The sequence below is a fragment of the Serinus canaria genome, chromosome 19 (assembly GCF_022539315.1).
Source record: "Serinus canaria isolate serCan28SL12 chromosome 19, serCan2020, whole genome shotgun sequence".
In the NCBI taxonomy this organism is placed as follows: Eukaryota; Metazoa; Chordata; class Aves; order Passeriformes; family Fringillidae; genus Serinus; species Serinus canaria.
The window spans coordinates 3,847,603-3,864,514 of NC_066332.1; the positions used below are offsets into that span (position 1 = coordinate 3,847,603).

General features: G+C 42.5%; 2 protein-coding genes across 3 annotated transcripts in view; one reads left to right on the forward strand and one right to left on the reverse strand.

The window, feature by feature from the left end:
• Positions 1–9,071: 9,071 nt before the first annotated feature.
• LOC127060267 (EF-hand calcium-binding domain-containing protein 5-like) lies at positions 9,072–16,619 on the reverse strand. The gene is made up of 4 exons (XM_050981710.1): positions 16,570–16,619; positions 15,620–15,654; positions 12,692–12,991; positions 9,072–9,708 (listed from the first exon to the last, which is right to left on the reverse strand). The coding sequence occupies exon 4, from the start codon at positions 9,696–9,698 to the stop codon at positions 9,129–9,131; it is 570 nt and encodes a 189-aa protein (XP_050837667.1). The 5' UTR covers positions 9,699–9,708; positions 12,692–12,991; positions 15,620–15,654; positions 16,570–16,619; the 3' UTR covers positions 9,072–9,128.
• SSH2 (slingshot protein phosphatase 2) overlaps positions 16,418–16,912 on the forward strand; it is a 90,152-nt gene continuing 89,657 nt past the window's right edge. Inside the window, exon 1 of one of the 2 annotated variants that reach the window (XM_050981708.1) lies at positions 16,418–16,600. In XM_050981708.1, coding sequence (XP_050837665.1) covers positions 16,538–16,600 — 63 coding nt within the window. In that variant the 5' untranslated portion in view covers positions 16,418–16,537. The remainder of the gene's footprint in view (positions 16,601–16,912) is intronic. The other variant, XM_050981709.1, reaches the window with a different exon arrangement.

A 16,912-nucleotide genomic window follows, 5' to 3' on the forward strand; every position in this document is an offset into this window, starting at 1 on the left:
CTCAAATGGCACAAAAGGAGCATTGCCTACAATTTCAGTGTTTAGAGGAGCAGTTGGTTACAATAAAAAAATGGGAGATCCTTTTGAAAATGAGCCTGCTGTCACCCAAGTCCTCTGACACTGGAAATACTACTGACTTGAGACTGATTTTACATTCCAGCCTTGGAGACACCTTAACACTTTGGATTTATAACCATGTGGCTCTTATGAGCAAAAGCAATATGGTTCTAAAAATGTGGTGTGCATGACATAAATAATAATGGCCATCAGAACAAACCACAATTCCAGAGCCTGGGCTGAATTATTACAGTAGGTTTCTTGAGCCAGCCACACTAACAGGGAGCTCATACAGTTAAAAGGAGGAATTTCCAAAGAACAGAATGTTTCCCATTATCCCATTTTGAGAGTATGGATACCTGACATAAGTGCTAAAATATCTTGGGCTTGTTGAAATGCCACACAGGCAATAACCAGCTGAAATATTAATATATGTTATTATTATTCATGTCTATATTGTGTAATTTCCAAATATATGGGACAAGTGGAGAAGAGAGGAAGAGCAGAAAAAAAGCAATGGCCTGAGGGATGGCTGGTAGGAAAGAAGAACTCCTAATGCAATGTGGGTTTTTTCTTCATTTCAGCATAAAAAAAGGATGTAGGTTGGAGAGAAGGTGGCACATCTGGGGCTATGAGTATCCACAAGCTTCTTGGGGTTATTAGAACCCAGAGCCCTGTGACAGAGGAACCTTAAAGGTGAGGCTGTTGGGATCAGACAGGTTGGACAAGCAGTTTGTTATTCTGAATGTCACCTTGATGACACATCCAAAGGCTCCTGCACTAATACTGTGTCTAACAACTTCACAGGACACTGTTTACAAGCACCATGTGGGCAGGAGACACCATCACAGGCTTAAGCCTTTCTTAGCTGATGTGTAAATTACTGTACACATAATTAACATACATTAATTTGTTATTAACTGAGAGATTTTGACACCTCTCCAAAGAAAGCTGGCACCCCTCTACCCAGAGTCCTTGGTATAGTTTGTGACCACATTATCATCAAAAACAATGGATCTGTTCTTGTTCCTACTGATCTCACTAGAAATGGAGAAAGCCTCATACAATCATGGAAAATAATCTCACCTTTAAAGCCTGGTTCTGACCCTGCAAAGACAATGTGAGCATTTCCCTTGGTGTCAATAGCTTTGTGCCAGACTGCTGGGGGTTCTGTGTGTTAGAGCACAGAAGCTTGTGAAATAAATCATTAAGGGCTGGTCCCTGGGATTTAAATGCTTCCCGTATAAAAGACCCCACGAGGTTGTCACAAAGGATGTAAGAATACAACAGCCACTGTTCTGCATTTTTGGAAAAAAAAAAAAAAAACAAACCTGAAAAACAATGATGTGTGAGGTCTCTCTACTGAGTTTCTAACAGCCTTTAAGTAACCCAAACCTGCACTAAATTCAAGGAAGAAAAAAAAAAAGTGCCTTTTTATTTTAAGGTCCATAAAAAGCAATGCTTTCCACATGGGAAAGGGCCATGACCAGCATGGAGGAAGATCATCTCTTTCTGGGTTTTGTGGATGATGGAAAGGGGTGAACAAAGGTAAATTGTAGCTGAGGATTAGAAGCAGCCCTGTCCTGATGATGGAACAGTTCCCAAGGGAAGTGATGAAAGCCTCATCAATTGATTCAATTAAAACCAGACTGGAAAAAGAATCAGAGAATATGTTCTGAGAGAACATTCCTGGCAAATCACACAGCCTGACAATCCATGTCTTTTGTGCTTCTGATCTCTGTTGTCATATCTTTAATTGAGTTAAAATAAAGAGTACACAAAGTATATTTTAAACAGTTTTCTAATGCTAATGGAGCATGAATTCATTCAGTAATTATATATATGTACCATAGGGGTTATGGACTGATGCTTCATTGCAGTGACAAAAGCAATTCTCTGGGCTCTCATTATCCACAATAGTCTTCTTAATTAGTTGCAATAATTCTGAGGTTAAATTCAAAAATATCTCTTTTCATGCTTAAAAAAACCTTCAACAAGTTACCATAAAAATGCAGCTCTCTGCAAAATACCAAACATGTGAGTCTCCTGAGAGGGAAGAAGGCACAAAAAATCACACATGGTTGCTTGGAATGAATCTCTGCACAGCTGCTTTATATTCTGGTTTTAATTATTACAACAGTACCCACTAGCACTGCTGCAACGAAGGTCTGCCATTATTCCTATTCTAAACACCCCTTTTTACAGGTTTAGTTACCCAGCCATAAAATCCAGCTCTGTCACAGGTAAAAATTGCTGGCAAAGCCTTGGCCTGGACAGCTTTCAATAAATAGAGTTTGAAACAATTTGGTTATTTTCAGCTTGAGGAACAGCAGAGTAATGGGGTGAAACTTCCAACTACATTTATGATTTTGATGAGTTGAAACCACACTTCTGACGTTTCCCAATGACAGCTTTTGAGTTTAAAAGTACTTGGTTATGCTTCATGAATATTTATGAGACTTGTTTCAGTTTGTTTATGGCTCAGACCAGTAATAGTTCAGGACCAAGGCTTCTCATCCCAAGTCTTCATGGCTTGATTCATCCTGGTTAATGGAATTTAGTCAGAAATAACAATACTGTGAAGATGTTACTAATTACCCCAGGCTAATGGTTGTAGTGGGATACCAAACCTCCTTTGAGCAGCCAGTCAGTCTGAACTCCCAAGTTATTCAGGGCTTTGACATTTTAGAAAGGGATGGGGAGGGATGTCCTAAAAACCACTGCTCCAGGAATCACTTCCCAAAGAGCAGCAAGGCTGCAGCTCTGAGGAAAGCAAAACAGTTCCCTCCAGCTGGCCAGAATGGAAGTGTGGTGAGAGCAGAGGATGGAGATGGAATGTGAAATATCCATATACAGCCAGTTACCTGGGATGCTGGAGAAGGGAAGCCCTTCACTTACTCCCCTGGGCTGTCCCCAGGGAAATGCTGACACTTTGTGATAAATGCCACATTCTGAGCCAAATGCTCTTATTTTATTTCTCACCTTTGTGAACTCATCTAGGTATACTGGTTTTTCCAATGTGTTCAAGATTTTCAGCTTCCTGTCATGGGTTGCTGGTAAAAAAATGAAGGGATATTGGTTTAGAAAGCAACAGTTGTGATTTTGCATATTGTACACATATTTTTGCACAATGTGCTGTTATGTTAACTTTCTTCTCATGTTGGATGACATTTATTTGAGGTTATCCCACAGTAGCTGAAGCATCTGACTGTACACAGAGCATCTAAATCTGCTTGCATTTCTCTTGCTGAGAATCTCCATTTAGCTATTCAGATCTGTAGAGTCATATTTATTCTTGACATAAGTTGGTGCAAATTGCAATGATTTTAACAGTACTTACAACTAATTATGTGAGGGAGGAAATGATTTTTGATTTAACAAACAGATAAAACTGCCTTAGAACTCTGGAGACATGGATTCTGCTTTGCAAGAGAAGAATCTGAAAATCATAGTAATTTTCTCAAGAATATGGGAATATTTTTACTGATGATGATATTCAAAAGTATGTTTTGGTCAGCTTCTGGGTTGTTATAATGGAACTGAGAAGAGACATCAAACATCTATATAGGTTTCTGAATGAGGTCTTTGAGAACAGACATGCTATTTCTGTTGGCATTATTTTTCTCTTCTTTCTTCTAAATATATCAGGAATAATGAGAAAATTCATCATAGAATGCATTTATCTCTTGTTGATTGAAATGTTCCTAAACTGTACATTATCTTTATTGAACTATAAAACAGAGTGTAATGTTCTGTTAATGTACATTGAATGCTATTAAGTGAAATAAATTAAGAAATTGAGCCTATTAGGGAAATAGTACAGAGAACACCCTTAGCACTTGGAGAGCAAATATCTGGGCAGGAAATTCCTTCTCAATCTCATGTCCCAGGGTCTGTTTGCAGTGGGGAACCACAGCTACACAGCAGGAGACAGGGGCTGTGCTTGGCAGCAACATCCTACCAACGCTGGATGATTACTCAGAGGAACAATTCTGTAATACAGCCAGGGCTGACCAAGGGTGAGCTTCAGGCAGAGGTGATCCAGCAGCAACAGAAACACTCTGGAGTGTCCTGTTTATCATCCCAGATCGGCAAAGACACATTTGTCATCATTCATGATCTCAGGCTCTCGATGTAAAGGGCTGGCAGCAGGCTCATGTTGCCACTTTGGTGTTCCTGGTTCTATTCAATTATCATCATCTGGGGAGGTCAAGTGTGAACTATGTAAACTGGACAGGAATTATGGAAATCTTTCTGAGCTGAGTGCCCTGGTACAGAGGCCCTGGGCTGTGTGTCACTGGATGACACAGTGACTGGATGCCAGGGACTGGCCAAGGGAAGGGCTTGATGAGATGAGCTATTGGGTGGAGCATTCTGTAAACCTCAGCAATTCCCCTGAAACCATAGCAGGTAACAACACTGTCAGACTTTAAGTTTGCTGATCCCACCTTTGTTCCATAGCTCTCAGTATGCCAGTATTTCCAAGACCTCCCATGAGACAAACTCAAAAAGAGGAGGAGGTTGGTACAGTGATTCTTAAAAAGATCAGTAAGCACATGGCAATGTGTGGCTAATAAGGGATGTAAGTGGAAAAGGTCTGCATCTGGTCTTTCTGTCTCTCTGAAAGATTTTTTAAACATTTTTCCATAATTTTCAAGATCATAATATATGAGTTACATGGTGGTGCAGTCTCTTTCCAATCTATCTGAAGATTTGTGGTTGATATCCTGTTGTAACTACCCTTAGAGATTCTTTCTCTGTTATCAAATCCATTTGCTGTTTGCTCACAGCTCACATCAGAATTCAGATCACAGCAATAAAACTAAGGAAGAAACATTGAAAACTTGCCTTTTCTCATATCTTCAGGAATAGAATCAGTGACATCTGGAAAAAACCTCAAGGCACTCTGAACCTAAAATCAAGATAATAGTCTGTGTCAGGCAGACAACAGCAGACAATTACTAAAATAAACCACCCAGAACAATCAGACATATGGGCCAGTCATAGGTCTTACACATAGGTAAGATTTGGGAACAAGGCCCTGTACCTGATCCTGTGGTGGCAGAGCCATCACTCATGCTTGTGCCCTCTGCTGCCATGCCAGGGCACATGGCACTAGCACAAATGTCCTTTTCATCCTGTCTGCAACAACCACAGCAGGATCTCCCCTAGTTACCAGTGCTGCTGGGATTCTTTCATGGCCATCCACTGTCCACTCCTTGAACAGAGTTGCCAACACCTCCTTTCTCCTTGCTGTCTCCTCATCCTTCTGTCTTTCCACCTCCTCCCTTTCCTCATGTATCTTCTTTGCCTCAGCCCTCATCTGGACCAGCCTGTAGGACATGGGAACACGGATTAGAAGAAATCATCATGGGCAAACTTAAGATTGATTAAACCTACCCTAAAGAACAAAACAAAAGGAAGCAACTCTTTGCTGAAATTCTTGTCTATGTGGAAGACATTTAATGGAAAATCTTCTGTGCAGCTCTCCTACTTTTGTGTCATTTCAACAGTGACACATTTTACCTTCACATTTATAATGACATTCATCATTTATTGTGTAGATGTCCTTCAATTTCCTTTCAATTCTAGCAGGGAGACAGGTGCATAATTTTGCTACAGTTGATTTACCAACAAAATTGCATCAGTCTTCATTGTCTCCAAACTCAAGTACCTTTTCACACAAGCACTTCACTGGCAAAGAACAATGTTCAATAAAATTTCTGAAGCAGCCTCACACAATAGAGCCTTCACTGCCTTAGGACAGGGATAATACCTTAACCTCTCCATCATTTTCAACACATGGAGTTTGTAGGTTTGGACTGCCAGTCAGCTCCCTTTCTTCCTGCTTTTATTTTCTTTGCTTCTCTAAACACCCAGCCATGTTTTTCCCAATCCTCCATTTCACACAACAAAAGAAGTGAATAAAATTTATCCTGAACTCATCTGCTTTGATTTTGACTTTGTTAATTTATGAAATGGGGGGAAAAACCCTTAGGAAGGTCAAAATGCTTAAAGCCAAATGATCAGTTCACCTGGAGAGAACAGCTCCTGTTCATGGAGGCTGCTGGAATCTCTCTGCAATAAGGCAGCTGCTCATCTTCATGGCCTTCACACCCTCTGAAGCTATTCAGAGAAAGGGGAATTGCTCCTCTTTTGTACCTGACAACTCCAAAAACTATATTTTAGCCAGCAATTCCTGCTCCCTTCTTCCCCATGTGTTTCACATGCTGTGAAATGGGCTGCTCCTGTCCCTGCCCTCTTCTGTTCCTCTGGGTCATCCTACAAATTATAACCCATCAATATTTTCTTTAATGAACAGAAAGACCTGTTTTACATGTCACAGCAATACACTTTGATCACAGTCAGTTTTATCACAAGGTCCTTGTTCTTCATGGCCATTTATCACAGAGGTTTCCAAATGAATCATTTGGTTCCTTAATCGATGGTGGGCATTGCACAAGTGCTGCTGAGGCAGCTCAGCCTTGAGTACTTTGATAGCAGGGGGAGGGTAAAATATTTTCCCAACTTCTGACTCCTTCCCAGAGCTGGAGAAGAGAAGGAATTCAGCAGGTACCAACCTAAGTGGACAAACAGATTTTTCTCCAATGTAGCAGAAAGAGAAAACCAGACCATTTGTAGAGGTAGCTCCTCCTCTGGAGCTGTCTGCAAAGTGGAAGCAGAGCCTGGGCTGTGCTCAGAGCTGCCAAGGTGCTCTGGTGATTAATTTGGGCAGTGTCCAGCACAAATTACATTCTGTGCTGCACCTGCACTGGGCTGCAGTTTTGCTTTCATTTCTAGGGTCCTAAAACTGGGCAGCTGCATCCTCTGCCTGGTGTCTCTCAGACAATAATGACAAAACAGGGGTAACAGTACCAGGCACCACCCATTGCAAAGTGAGCTCGTTTTGGATCAGACACTTCCAGAAAAGATGAGATGGCAGCGAGGTGACTTCTCCCTGCAGAACCAAACATGTTTCCTCAGGAAGAGAGCTGCCTGCCTCCCACACAGGGATGGGTGACTCAGCCTGAAGGACTCCCATCCCTGGACAAAGGCTCTGTTTCAGGTATCAGTCCATGTGCATAAGGAATTTCTCCCATCTGTTCTCCTTCCTGCCTTGACTCCCAGTCAGGTGGCAGTTAAGGAGAAACTGGAGGAAGTTCAAGAGAGCTCACTGAGGATAGAAAAGTGTTAGATGGGAACCTGTGATGAATCCTGCCTTGCCTGAAGGTAATGCCAAGGCTCCCAGGACCTTCATTTGGGCCAGAATTTTATTCCTCAACTTTCTGGTGCTTATGTGAGAGGTGTTAAGTACAGACTGGCATTGCTCTTGTAACAATTCCAGCCTGCTTGAAATCCAGTGACTCACATGAGGAGTCTCACTGCAGTGTGGTGTTGTTAAAATCCTGTGTTGCTGTGATTTAAGAATCCCATGCAAATCCCACAATACAGTCATCACAAATATGTAAATCCTGAGCTGCTGTGAATGCAAATCCCATGATACTACTAGCAGTGGATATGCAAAACCTGCTACAGCCATGATTACAGAACACCCCTGGCAATGCTGTCTATAGAGATATTTATTTCTGTAAGTCTTGATAGTCACTTCCTTTGACTCAGCTCTGAGAGCTACAAATGCAGAACCTGTCTCCAAATGTAAAGATGGGCTTAACAGCCAAGGTCAAGATTACAGGTCATGGGTAGCCAACACTTCGTATTCAACAAAAGCCCAATCCAAAACTCCAGGAAATTTTATGTATATTAGTTCAATTGCTTTTTCAAAATAAAAGAGATTTATCCAGGTATCCCTCTGTGAAGCAACAGGAATGATAAAACTGTTCCCAAAGCAAAGGTGTGGCAAGGCTGACATCCTAAACATTCCCCCAGAACAGCCTGTGCTTGAGTAAAACTCACTGAAAGACATATTTCCCCAGCTCATTTGTTTCAGTGGACCAACGTTTAAAAAACAGAAAATAAAACTGAAAGTCTTTTATCAGTGACTGTATGAAATTCACTTCTCACGCTGCTTTGTTGTATTCACATCCTACAAACTGCTGCAGTATGTTTAATGGAAATGTGGAGACAGATAGAGAGACTTAACATATCCTTTAAAGCATTATAATACTGGGAACTTCAATTATCTTCATTTAAGGTTTATGCATAAGACATGTCAACATTTTACTTCCTTAATTCCTGACACTGAAACCAATTTTCAAGGTGTATGCACTATTTATGCAAATAGAGAGTCATTCAAACAGAAGTCTTTATTCTACAAACACAGATACAGAATAAAGTGGTCTAGTAGTGAATGAGTAATTTTGACATTAATCACAATCACCTCTGGATCATCATCATCAACTGAAAAGTTCACATCTATGTTTTCCTGAACAGAGCAATGAAAATAAATTATTATTCATCTAATGCTCTTACATTTCAATCTCAGCATTTTGTAAGGTGCCATGGAACCCCATTCCAACATTCATTAAGTATTATACTAAAGCAAAGAAATAAGCAACATAACAAAATACAAAACAGTTTCTACTTTAGGAGGAAAAATAGAATAGAAAAGGAAAGCCTAAATAAAAATCCTGGGTGAAAGAGTTTCTACAATGTGCCAGGACAATATTGTTAGCCTGGTCAAGAGAAATCATCCTGAAGGAGGAAAAAAAGGTTATGTTTTTATTAAGTTTGGAAGACTAGAGAAGAAACTATCTGAAGAGTCTCCTGACCTTTCATACCTATCCCAAAAAGCTGCTGTCACTAAGCTAGACCAGTTTGGAAGTAGTTTGCATTGTGTTATGAGATAGAGTCTAAGGAGGAATTATATCTTTGTGAAGGGCAGAATATTGCATTAAACAGGAATAACTAGTGTTTCATTCTGTGTGCCATGTTCTGGTATTTGTCCTGTTTCTCAAGTTTTTATGAGACAAATACAATCCCTGGCACTGCACTCCACAAAGTGTATTTTGCTCAAGATTCTGCCAGCCAGGCTGCAGGGACCCCATTCCTTTTGTAAAACAGAGACCAAGATGCCAGCTCTGGCCTTGTGACCAGCCACACTGTCAGTGCTCTCACCTCTGTGATGTTGTACCTTGCCTCAAAGATTTGAGCTCCTCCGAGACCATCTCCATTTCTCTCAGGTATGGGCCTGGCTTTGTAGGAATGCTATGCTGAGGGTTATGCCTCATCAGGTATTCTGCAAGATAATTAATGGGCCTAAATTTGGTTGGTTCTTGGTCTGATACAAGCACATGGTTTCTTTCCACTGCCATTAACAAATTTTCTGTTCCTGGGATTAACGTAGGGAGGAGGTTGTCGAGCAAATAGAGGCGAGTATCGAGTGTCTCCTCCTCCTCATTGTACCACTCTCTGGCCAGCCAGTCCCCAGGTTCTCTCCTCCTCACCTTTGCTTCTTCTGCCTTTTGTGCTTGAACCAACCTCATCTTTGTCTCCTGCAGACTCAGACACCTTTGTTGTACCTTTTCATGAAAACACTCTTTCCACGAAGTGTAATTACTCGGACATGGCAGCTCATCACCCCCCTGATTGCTTTCCATCTCTGTTGCAGTCCCATCCTTATGTCCAAGTTCAGGATCTTGTAGATCTGCAGATTGGGCTGATTCTTCTGGCTGTGCAGCCATACCTCAATCACTGTGACACAGAAAAAAAGGAGCTGTTATATAATGCCAAAAGATGCAGCAGTGCCCTAACAGGTGACACAGGAATAGAGTCTATTGTTATGCATTAACTAATATTTTTTCTATGTTCCTTTTTTATTCTGTTACTGCTGCTTTGTACTCTTAAATAAATACAGACCCTTTACTTCAAAGATCAGTAAATGATTTATAAAGATTAATTATGTATCACAACAGCCCTTGGAGACAGAGCAACTAAATGAATGTGTTCCTTTCTTAGGGCAGAAGAAACTGAGACACAAAAGGGGAATGATTAATTTCAGGTCACTTAGAGACTCAGAAACCAAGCAGTGAACAGTGCTTGGAACTTGTCCCCCAGTTCCAACCAGTGGAATCCTCTTACCCCCAGCACATAATTTTTGTTTAGGTCCATTCCCTGCCTCCAGGAAATCCAGTGGATATGAGACAAAGGAAGCAAGTAATGGAAAATTCCAGATACCCAGGAGCAAGATTCCTCTACGTGCTTCCTCTGCTTCAGCTTTTCTGAGGCTGTGAAGAACAGTGAGGAAGCTTGTCCCACAAACTGCTTAACTTCAACTGCAGCAACTATTTTTTGCTCTAGACATTTTGTTAAGGTAACAAGGACACAGGTGCATGGGTCAGCAGAGCTTCTACAGAAAGGAGAAACCTATACCATGAATTCTGTGATTAAGTTACTCACAAACATTTTATGTTGTAGATCACTGTGTAAAAGAATAATCCCTTTACAATTTCAAGAACTTCACTGATTGAAATGTTCATTCTGTGAAATATCAGAAAGAAACTGAGCTGCTCACAAGGCATAATTTGAAAAATGTTCCTATATATCTCCATGCATAACTGTCTGCATCTGGAAAGGGATTAACACACACAGAATGGAGCAGAAGACTGGCTACTACTTGATTCAAAGCATGAAAAATCAGCAGCATGCTGAAAATCCCCCAGCTCAGTGTTGAACAGAGCAAGGGAAGGATGATATTAAAAAATAATCTAAAACCGTTCCAAATTAGAGATGAAGCTCTACTCTGAACTTGTTGCCACTCTACCCTCTTCAAGTTTTTATTTAAAAGTGCTTTTCACTGAGGCCTTTCAGTATCCATAGCAATAGCACTACTTTTGATATGCACTGCTCTTCCTGCTTAAGCATTTGTAGCTGTTCTGAAGCTGTTCAGCCTTCCAGAAAATGCATAAATGTGATCTACAGCCCTCCTGGCACACAAATTTAATTATGAATATGTTGACCTTCTGGTTCATTAACACTGTTGGAGTACAAATACTGCCTGGATGGGTGGGATGTGTCACAGTGTTAAAATTCTAGGTTTGTTTTCTCAATGGGCTCATTGGCAGATTGTAGTAAATTTTTCCAAAGGCAAATTCCTGCTGGGAATGGGATGGCTCAAGCTGCCTACCTGACCCACAGAGAGGGTTTTAGGTTGGTAATTGGTTTTGCCACCAAAGGACATGAGCTGGAAAGGAGTCTGGATTTACAATGGTAGAAAGGGAAACCTGTCCACCCTGTGGGATTGTTCCTTGCTTAGGTGAATTCCTTTCAACAAGCTGTAAAACCAGAGTCCTTGGTTCAAAGCAGGGTGTTAACCAAATGTTCTGGTCACATTCCAAATCAGCTGGTTTTGTTGTGCCAAAATAAACTGTTCTTGTTGTATCAAAAACTTATGTTATTTCTTAAACATCCTTTATGAAACCCTCTGCAGTTTCTGTGCAATATTAAAGTGACAACTGTACTCTGCTTTATGAGGTGGCTGATCCTGAAAGATGATGAATATGTTTTCGACACTGCTCTCAACCTTTTGGTAGGATGGTTTTGAGGATTAGTAAATGTTTATAAAGGATCTCCATGCCTCTGACCAAAACAAAACATCAAACAAGCAGTGTGACTGTTCTGTCTCCATTCCATGGCATGCACGTAACTCCAGGAATGGAAGCAGATCATGGAGAACTGTGCCCAGTGCTTTAATGCAGTACAGATGAAGAAGACTAAGAGGGTATGGAAGAACAAACAAACAAACAAAAAAAAAGCAAACAAAGGAATGCTACCATCAGGTCATGAAACTTGGGATTTGTGGAGGATTACAGAGGCACACAATGGATAAGACTCCACTGGCTCATAACCTTCAGTGATTTTCATTAGTTGAGAATTTGGCCCATAAGAAAGAATTTCTCCACTGAAAGGGTGGTCAGGCATTGGAAGGGATGGAGCCACCATCCCTGGAAGTGTTCAAGAAACAACTCGACGTGGCACTCAGTGCCATGGTCACATTGACAACGAATGTTGGATTCAATGATCTTGGGGGTGTTTTCCAAACTTAATGATTCTATGAGTCTATGATTCTACAATAATATTGAGAGCTCTCAGGGCCTATGGCATTCCCAAATGGAGCCCAAATAACAGCAACCATAGAGCACAGAGGCAAGCTCTAGAAACACTCAGGAAATTTGAAGTGTGATATAAAGTTTCCTGTAAGCCTTTGTTCAAGCTGAAGGCAAGATAAGCTTTCCATTATTTAGTAGGATGCCACTTCCCTGGCTCCTTTTCTGTAAGAAATATATTCTTGCTGGAATCCCTGCAGGTACAAAAAGATTATCTCAGTGTTTTCTGTAGAAAACCCAAATGTGCTCATAAATAATATTCTTATGGTTTCATTGTTATTCTGTTAGAGAATTTTGATGGGTGGGATAAAGCCAGGAACTACTAAAGTTTGTTTAGGTAAATATTTTCTAGATGTTTGAGTTATAAAGTCCTTTCAAAAACAAAGTTCAATCTCTTTGACATTCTGTTTCTCAGAAATAATTGTGCCTTCCCCTCATGTGTTTCATAGAGCATATTTATCTCATCAGAAAAAGCCCAATACCCTTTTCATACATGATCTTTTCAATACCATTAAAATTTAAAAACATTTTGTCTTTTGCTTTCTGAAGCTTTGAAGAACTGTTTTTCTTACCTTTGGAGCAGGTATCAAAATAGATCTTATTCGTCCTGTATTCAAAATGGCTTTGCAAATCAACAGGGATTTAATATATGCCCATCAACCATTAAAAATCTTGAAGTGAATTAGGGATTTCTCAGACCTGCTGTGGAGCTGGGCTGTGAGTTTTACTCCTCTCTGTGTTTGCAGTTGCTAAGCAATAATCCCAAAGGTTGCTATGTCTTTCCACGTTCAAAATTGCTGTAGGTTGTCTTTTGGCTTTGGCACAGCCCAACAGACTCTTCTGTACTGAACTTAGAACATTGCATCACATGACTGAAAATAAAATAAAATCAAGAAAGGACTATGAATAGCAACAGAGAACATTAAGGGCACAAACAGAGAATCTGCAGGTGACAGTGACAGGGTACCTTCAGATTCAAGGTTCACAAAGTCCAGAACTGTCTCAAGCCCATTACCAGCTGAAGGGAGGGCTGTGTTAACCAGATGAGAGAATCTCAGACATAAAAACAAATTAATTACAAACTCAATTTAAACATTTTCAGGCTTTCTTTTTTGTGTTGCTCTGAAGCAGCCTTGCAGGAAAGGCACACAAGCATTAATGAGGGGGGAGAGCATGGTGTCATTTTGTCAGACTCCTTTTTAACCTGAATCTAAAGGAATTTGATGAATTCCCTTTCCTAATCTCTCCTATATTCTTTGAAGAATAATATGACAGGAAAAGGAGAAGGCAAAAGACAAACACATCTACAACAAGCATTCTGCACTCATTTACACGAATGTAAATCAGGTGCCTGTTCAGCAGTTCCCTTGGGTAAGGCACGACTTCCAACTGAGAAACTTATGGCAATTTCTGCCAGGAAATGAGGTTTATCTAATGCTGTTTCTTTCTTTGTATTTTATACTGGAAGTGGCAAAACCTGCAGGAAAACTGAACTGTGACTTTATCTATGGTATTTGTCATTGGAACAGCTGCAAGGTGCCCTGCCCTCGATTAGTCTCCATTTCATGGAATAGCCTGTAAGAAACCTTGAAATAGAGGCCAACTTTCATGTGAAAAATACACTGTAATAAATTATCATTTCTTTGCTATTTATTTGGAGAAACATATCAGAAGGAAATATGCTCATTGCAGTGCATTTCCAAGATGTGTCAAAGTCTAGCATCAATTATGTTAACAAAATGAAGCAGAAAATTAGTGCTCAGGAGTAATTTAAAATGAGGCTTTAAACTGGATTGTGCACTTTTTCCTCAAAGCAGTTTGCTCATGATTAATTCCTGTTATCTCTTCTCCCAGGTGGGCTTGGTTTTTCCCCTTTGCAATTCAGAATTCTGTTGCTATTATGATTAACTTACAAAACTTTTTGAGAATGAAACAGAAATTTAAAAAAAAAAAGGTAATTTTTTTCCAACCCCCAAACAAGAATATACAACTAGAACTTAGAAGGATGGATGAAAACAGCTCGATTTTTATTTTTCTGGAAGTGGAATCCCGTGGGTTAAGCAAACCTTTAATTGTACTCTATCTAACTTGGCTGTTATCCCTTAATGTTTTTGCTAAGCAAAGTGTATCCTTTTATTATGCCACCAAATACTTGCACTGTTGACAAAATAATGGGCTGAATATGTCATCACAGATGTTTTGCTGGAATTGCCTCTTCTATCTTTTTTTTTTTTGTTTTTCTCTGTAAGATACATTTTGGGAGCACTCTGTTGTCTTTTGCAGCTGATGCCAAGATTATGCAATAAAAGCCCTAACATGTAGTAATAATAAGTTGTGTTAGCCAGGGAAATGTTTGCAGTGTATTAAATAGTCAGTTTTGGAAATGTGTACAAAACCAGCTCATGTACAGCTCCACTTCTTTGAAATGCTACTCTGGGCTGAAGCAGCAGGTGCTGACCACAGTGCTGCCAGCACAGGAAAGAAGAAGGCCACAAGCTTCCAGTCTGTTTTTTGTACCAACCCTGATGCTGTGACCACAGCCTGCCCTCTAACTGCTCTTTTCAATCCCAATACATCTGCCTTATAGCTTCCTCCTCCACATTTAAATTCTGCTGCTAAAAAAACCCAAAAGATTGCATATGCAAATTACACCTTCCTAGAGACTGGAGAACTGTCACAATTTGTGGTTGTTGTAGCTAATAGCTGATATGTTGGACTTTTAGTGAACTGTAGGTAGCAACTCCGTTGTTTAGCTGTGGTAAATGTTTCTTAAAAGTGTTTGCTGTTCAAATACCTGGAACATCTACAGGGTATATGAAAATGACACAAATGTCTACTTTGGAACCTGATTTAAATAATAATTTCTTGATAATAATCCCTGCATGATGTGATTAAAATCCAGAATGAAACACCAATCTCGGGTGAGGGAATGGCTACAATATTCTGGGTATTTTAGTCTTCCACCAATCCTATCAATGCAGACATACCTGAACATGAGCTATGGGCGTGAAAGCAGCCCTATATTTGCATGTTTAAGACCCTGGCTTGGTGTGCAGCCCACTCTAAACACAGTTCAGTCCAGTTTCAGGAGCCTGTCCTCCATCCCTTATTCTCCATCCTCACCCGTCCACCAGGAGGCAAAATGCTCCATTAGCAAGGCTGACATCTCCACTGCAGCCAAGCCCAGCAACAGGAGGCTTCCTGATCATTCTTTTAACTGGGGAATAACCTAAGGAGAGACCATGTGGCTTCTCCAGTTCTTAGATTTACAGGGAAAAAGTGCTATCAGCCTGAGAACAGACTGAAGCAGCATCAACCGTGTGTTTAAATGGAATCCCTGGATTGATAGACACTCCTGACAAAGAGTTTGCTCTGTTGAACGTTTAGAACAGTTTCTGGTTATCATATGTAATGTTGCCATTTGATGCCCAAGAGACAATTCTTGATCCCAGTCACCTCCTTCCCATGAATTTTGTAGATTCTTTGTAAATCCAAATTACCTCCTTCTGATGAATTCGGTGGCACCAGGCTGAAACTGCAAAGCAAATGAAGTTTAATAGCACTTGATCCTTTGTTTCAGACCCCCAAACGCTAAACACTTCTGCATCTGGAAATGTTCGAATGCTTAAGATGTAATCCCTAGACTCGGGTTTTGGTGTTTGGGCGTGTGCATTGATGTATAAAGAAGTGTTATATGCTGCTTACTCTATGGAGTTACTATTGCTGCCCAATCCAAGGATAAGCTCTGCTATCCGACCATTAATGCCAACTTTCACCAAGGGTTGCCATACCCACTATCACGGCTCCCGGTGGGAGGGGACTCCACAAACCATCACCAGCCAGGAGGCACATTGAGGGTGCCCTGCTGACATAAATTAATAAAAGCCACCTATGAGGCTGAGGGACCCAGGGGGCGATGCTGAAACCCGGGGGGAGAATGCCGGCACCCCCGCTCCCTCTAGAACGGGGTGGGGATGCCGGGGCCCCCCTGCCCATCGCAGCCCCCTCAAGAATTAGGGTGAGGATGTCGAGCCCCTCCAGCCTATCGAAGCCCTCTCCCGGACCGGGGTGACGATGTCGAGGCCCCCAGGCCACCGCAGCCCCCTCAGGGACCGGGGCTGGGAGCGCCGGGACCGCCCAGGAGCCGCCGGCGCCGCGGGGGTTAACGCGGCACGGCCGCCAGGGGGCGGCGCCGCGCGCGCGCTGACAGCCGGCGCGTGCGCGCTGGCAATTCATTGTGCCCGGCCGGCCCGGCCCCGCCGCGCCTCAGTCGGCGAGAGGCCGCGGGCGCGCGCGGAGCTGCTGCCGCTGCCGCCCCCTGCGGCCGTCGCCGCCGTGCCACCTCCGCTCCGCTCCCTTCCCCTGTCCCCGCCATGGAGTGAGGCCCCCGCCGGACGGGGGGGCCCCGCCGCGCCTCGATGGCTCTGGTTACGGTGCAGCGCTCGCCTACCCCCAGCGCCACCTCCAGCCCCTGCGCCTCGGTGAGTCCCGGCGGGCACTGAGGGCAGCGCGGCGCTCGGCGGCCGTTGGGGTCCGGCGCGCGGCGCTGCGCATGCGCCGCACCCCCTCCGCCTGACCCCCCCCCCCCCCCCGGTGCCGCCGGTGTCCGGGCCCCGGGCCGGGGGCGATGCGGGCCCGCGGTGCCCGGGAACGGGGCTCACACACCCCCGGGCTGTGGCCTCCTGACAGCCGAGGGGACGGGCGGGGGTCCCGCAGCCCCTCAGCAGGCCCGGGCTGGGGCAGGGCAGCTCCCTGCCGGCCCTCGTGGTATCGCAGGGTCCCGGTCATACCCA

Coding starts and splice junctions, on each gene's coding strand:
- LOC127060267 (XM_050981710.1), bottom strand. CDS start 9,698: ATGGCTGCACAGCCAGAAGAATCAGCCCAATCTGCAGATCTACAAGAT.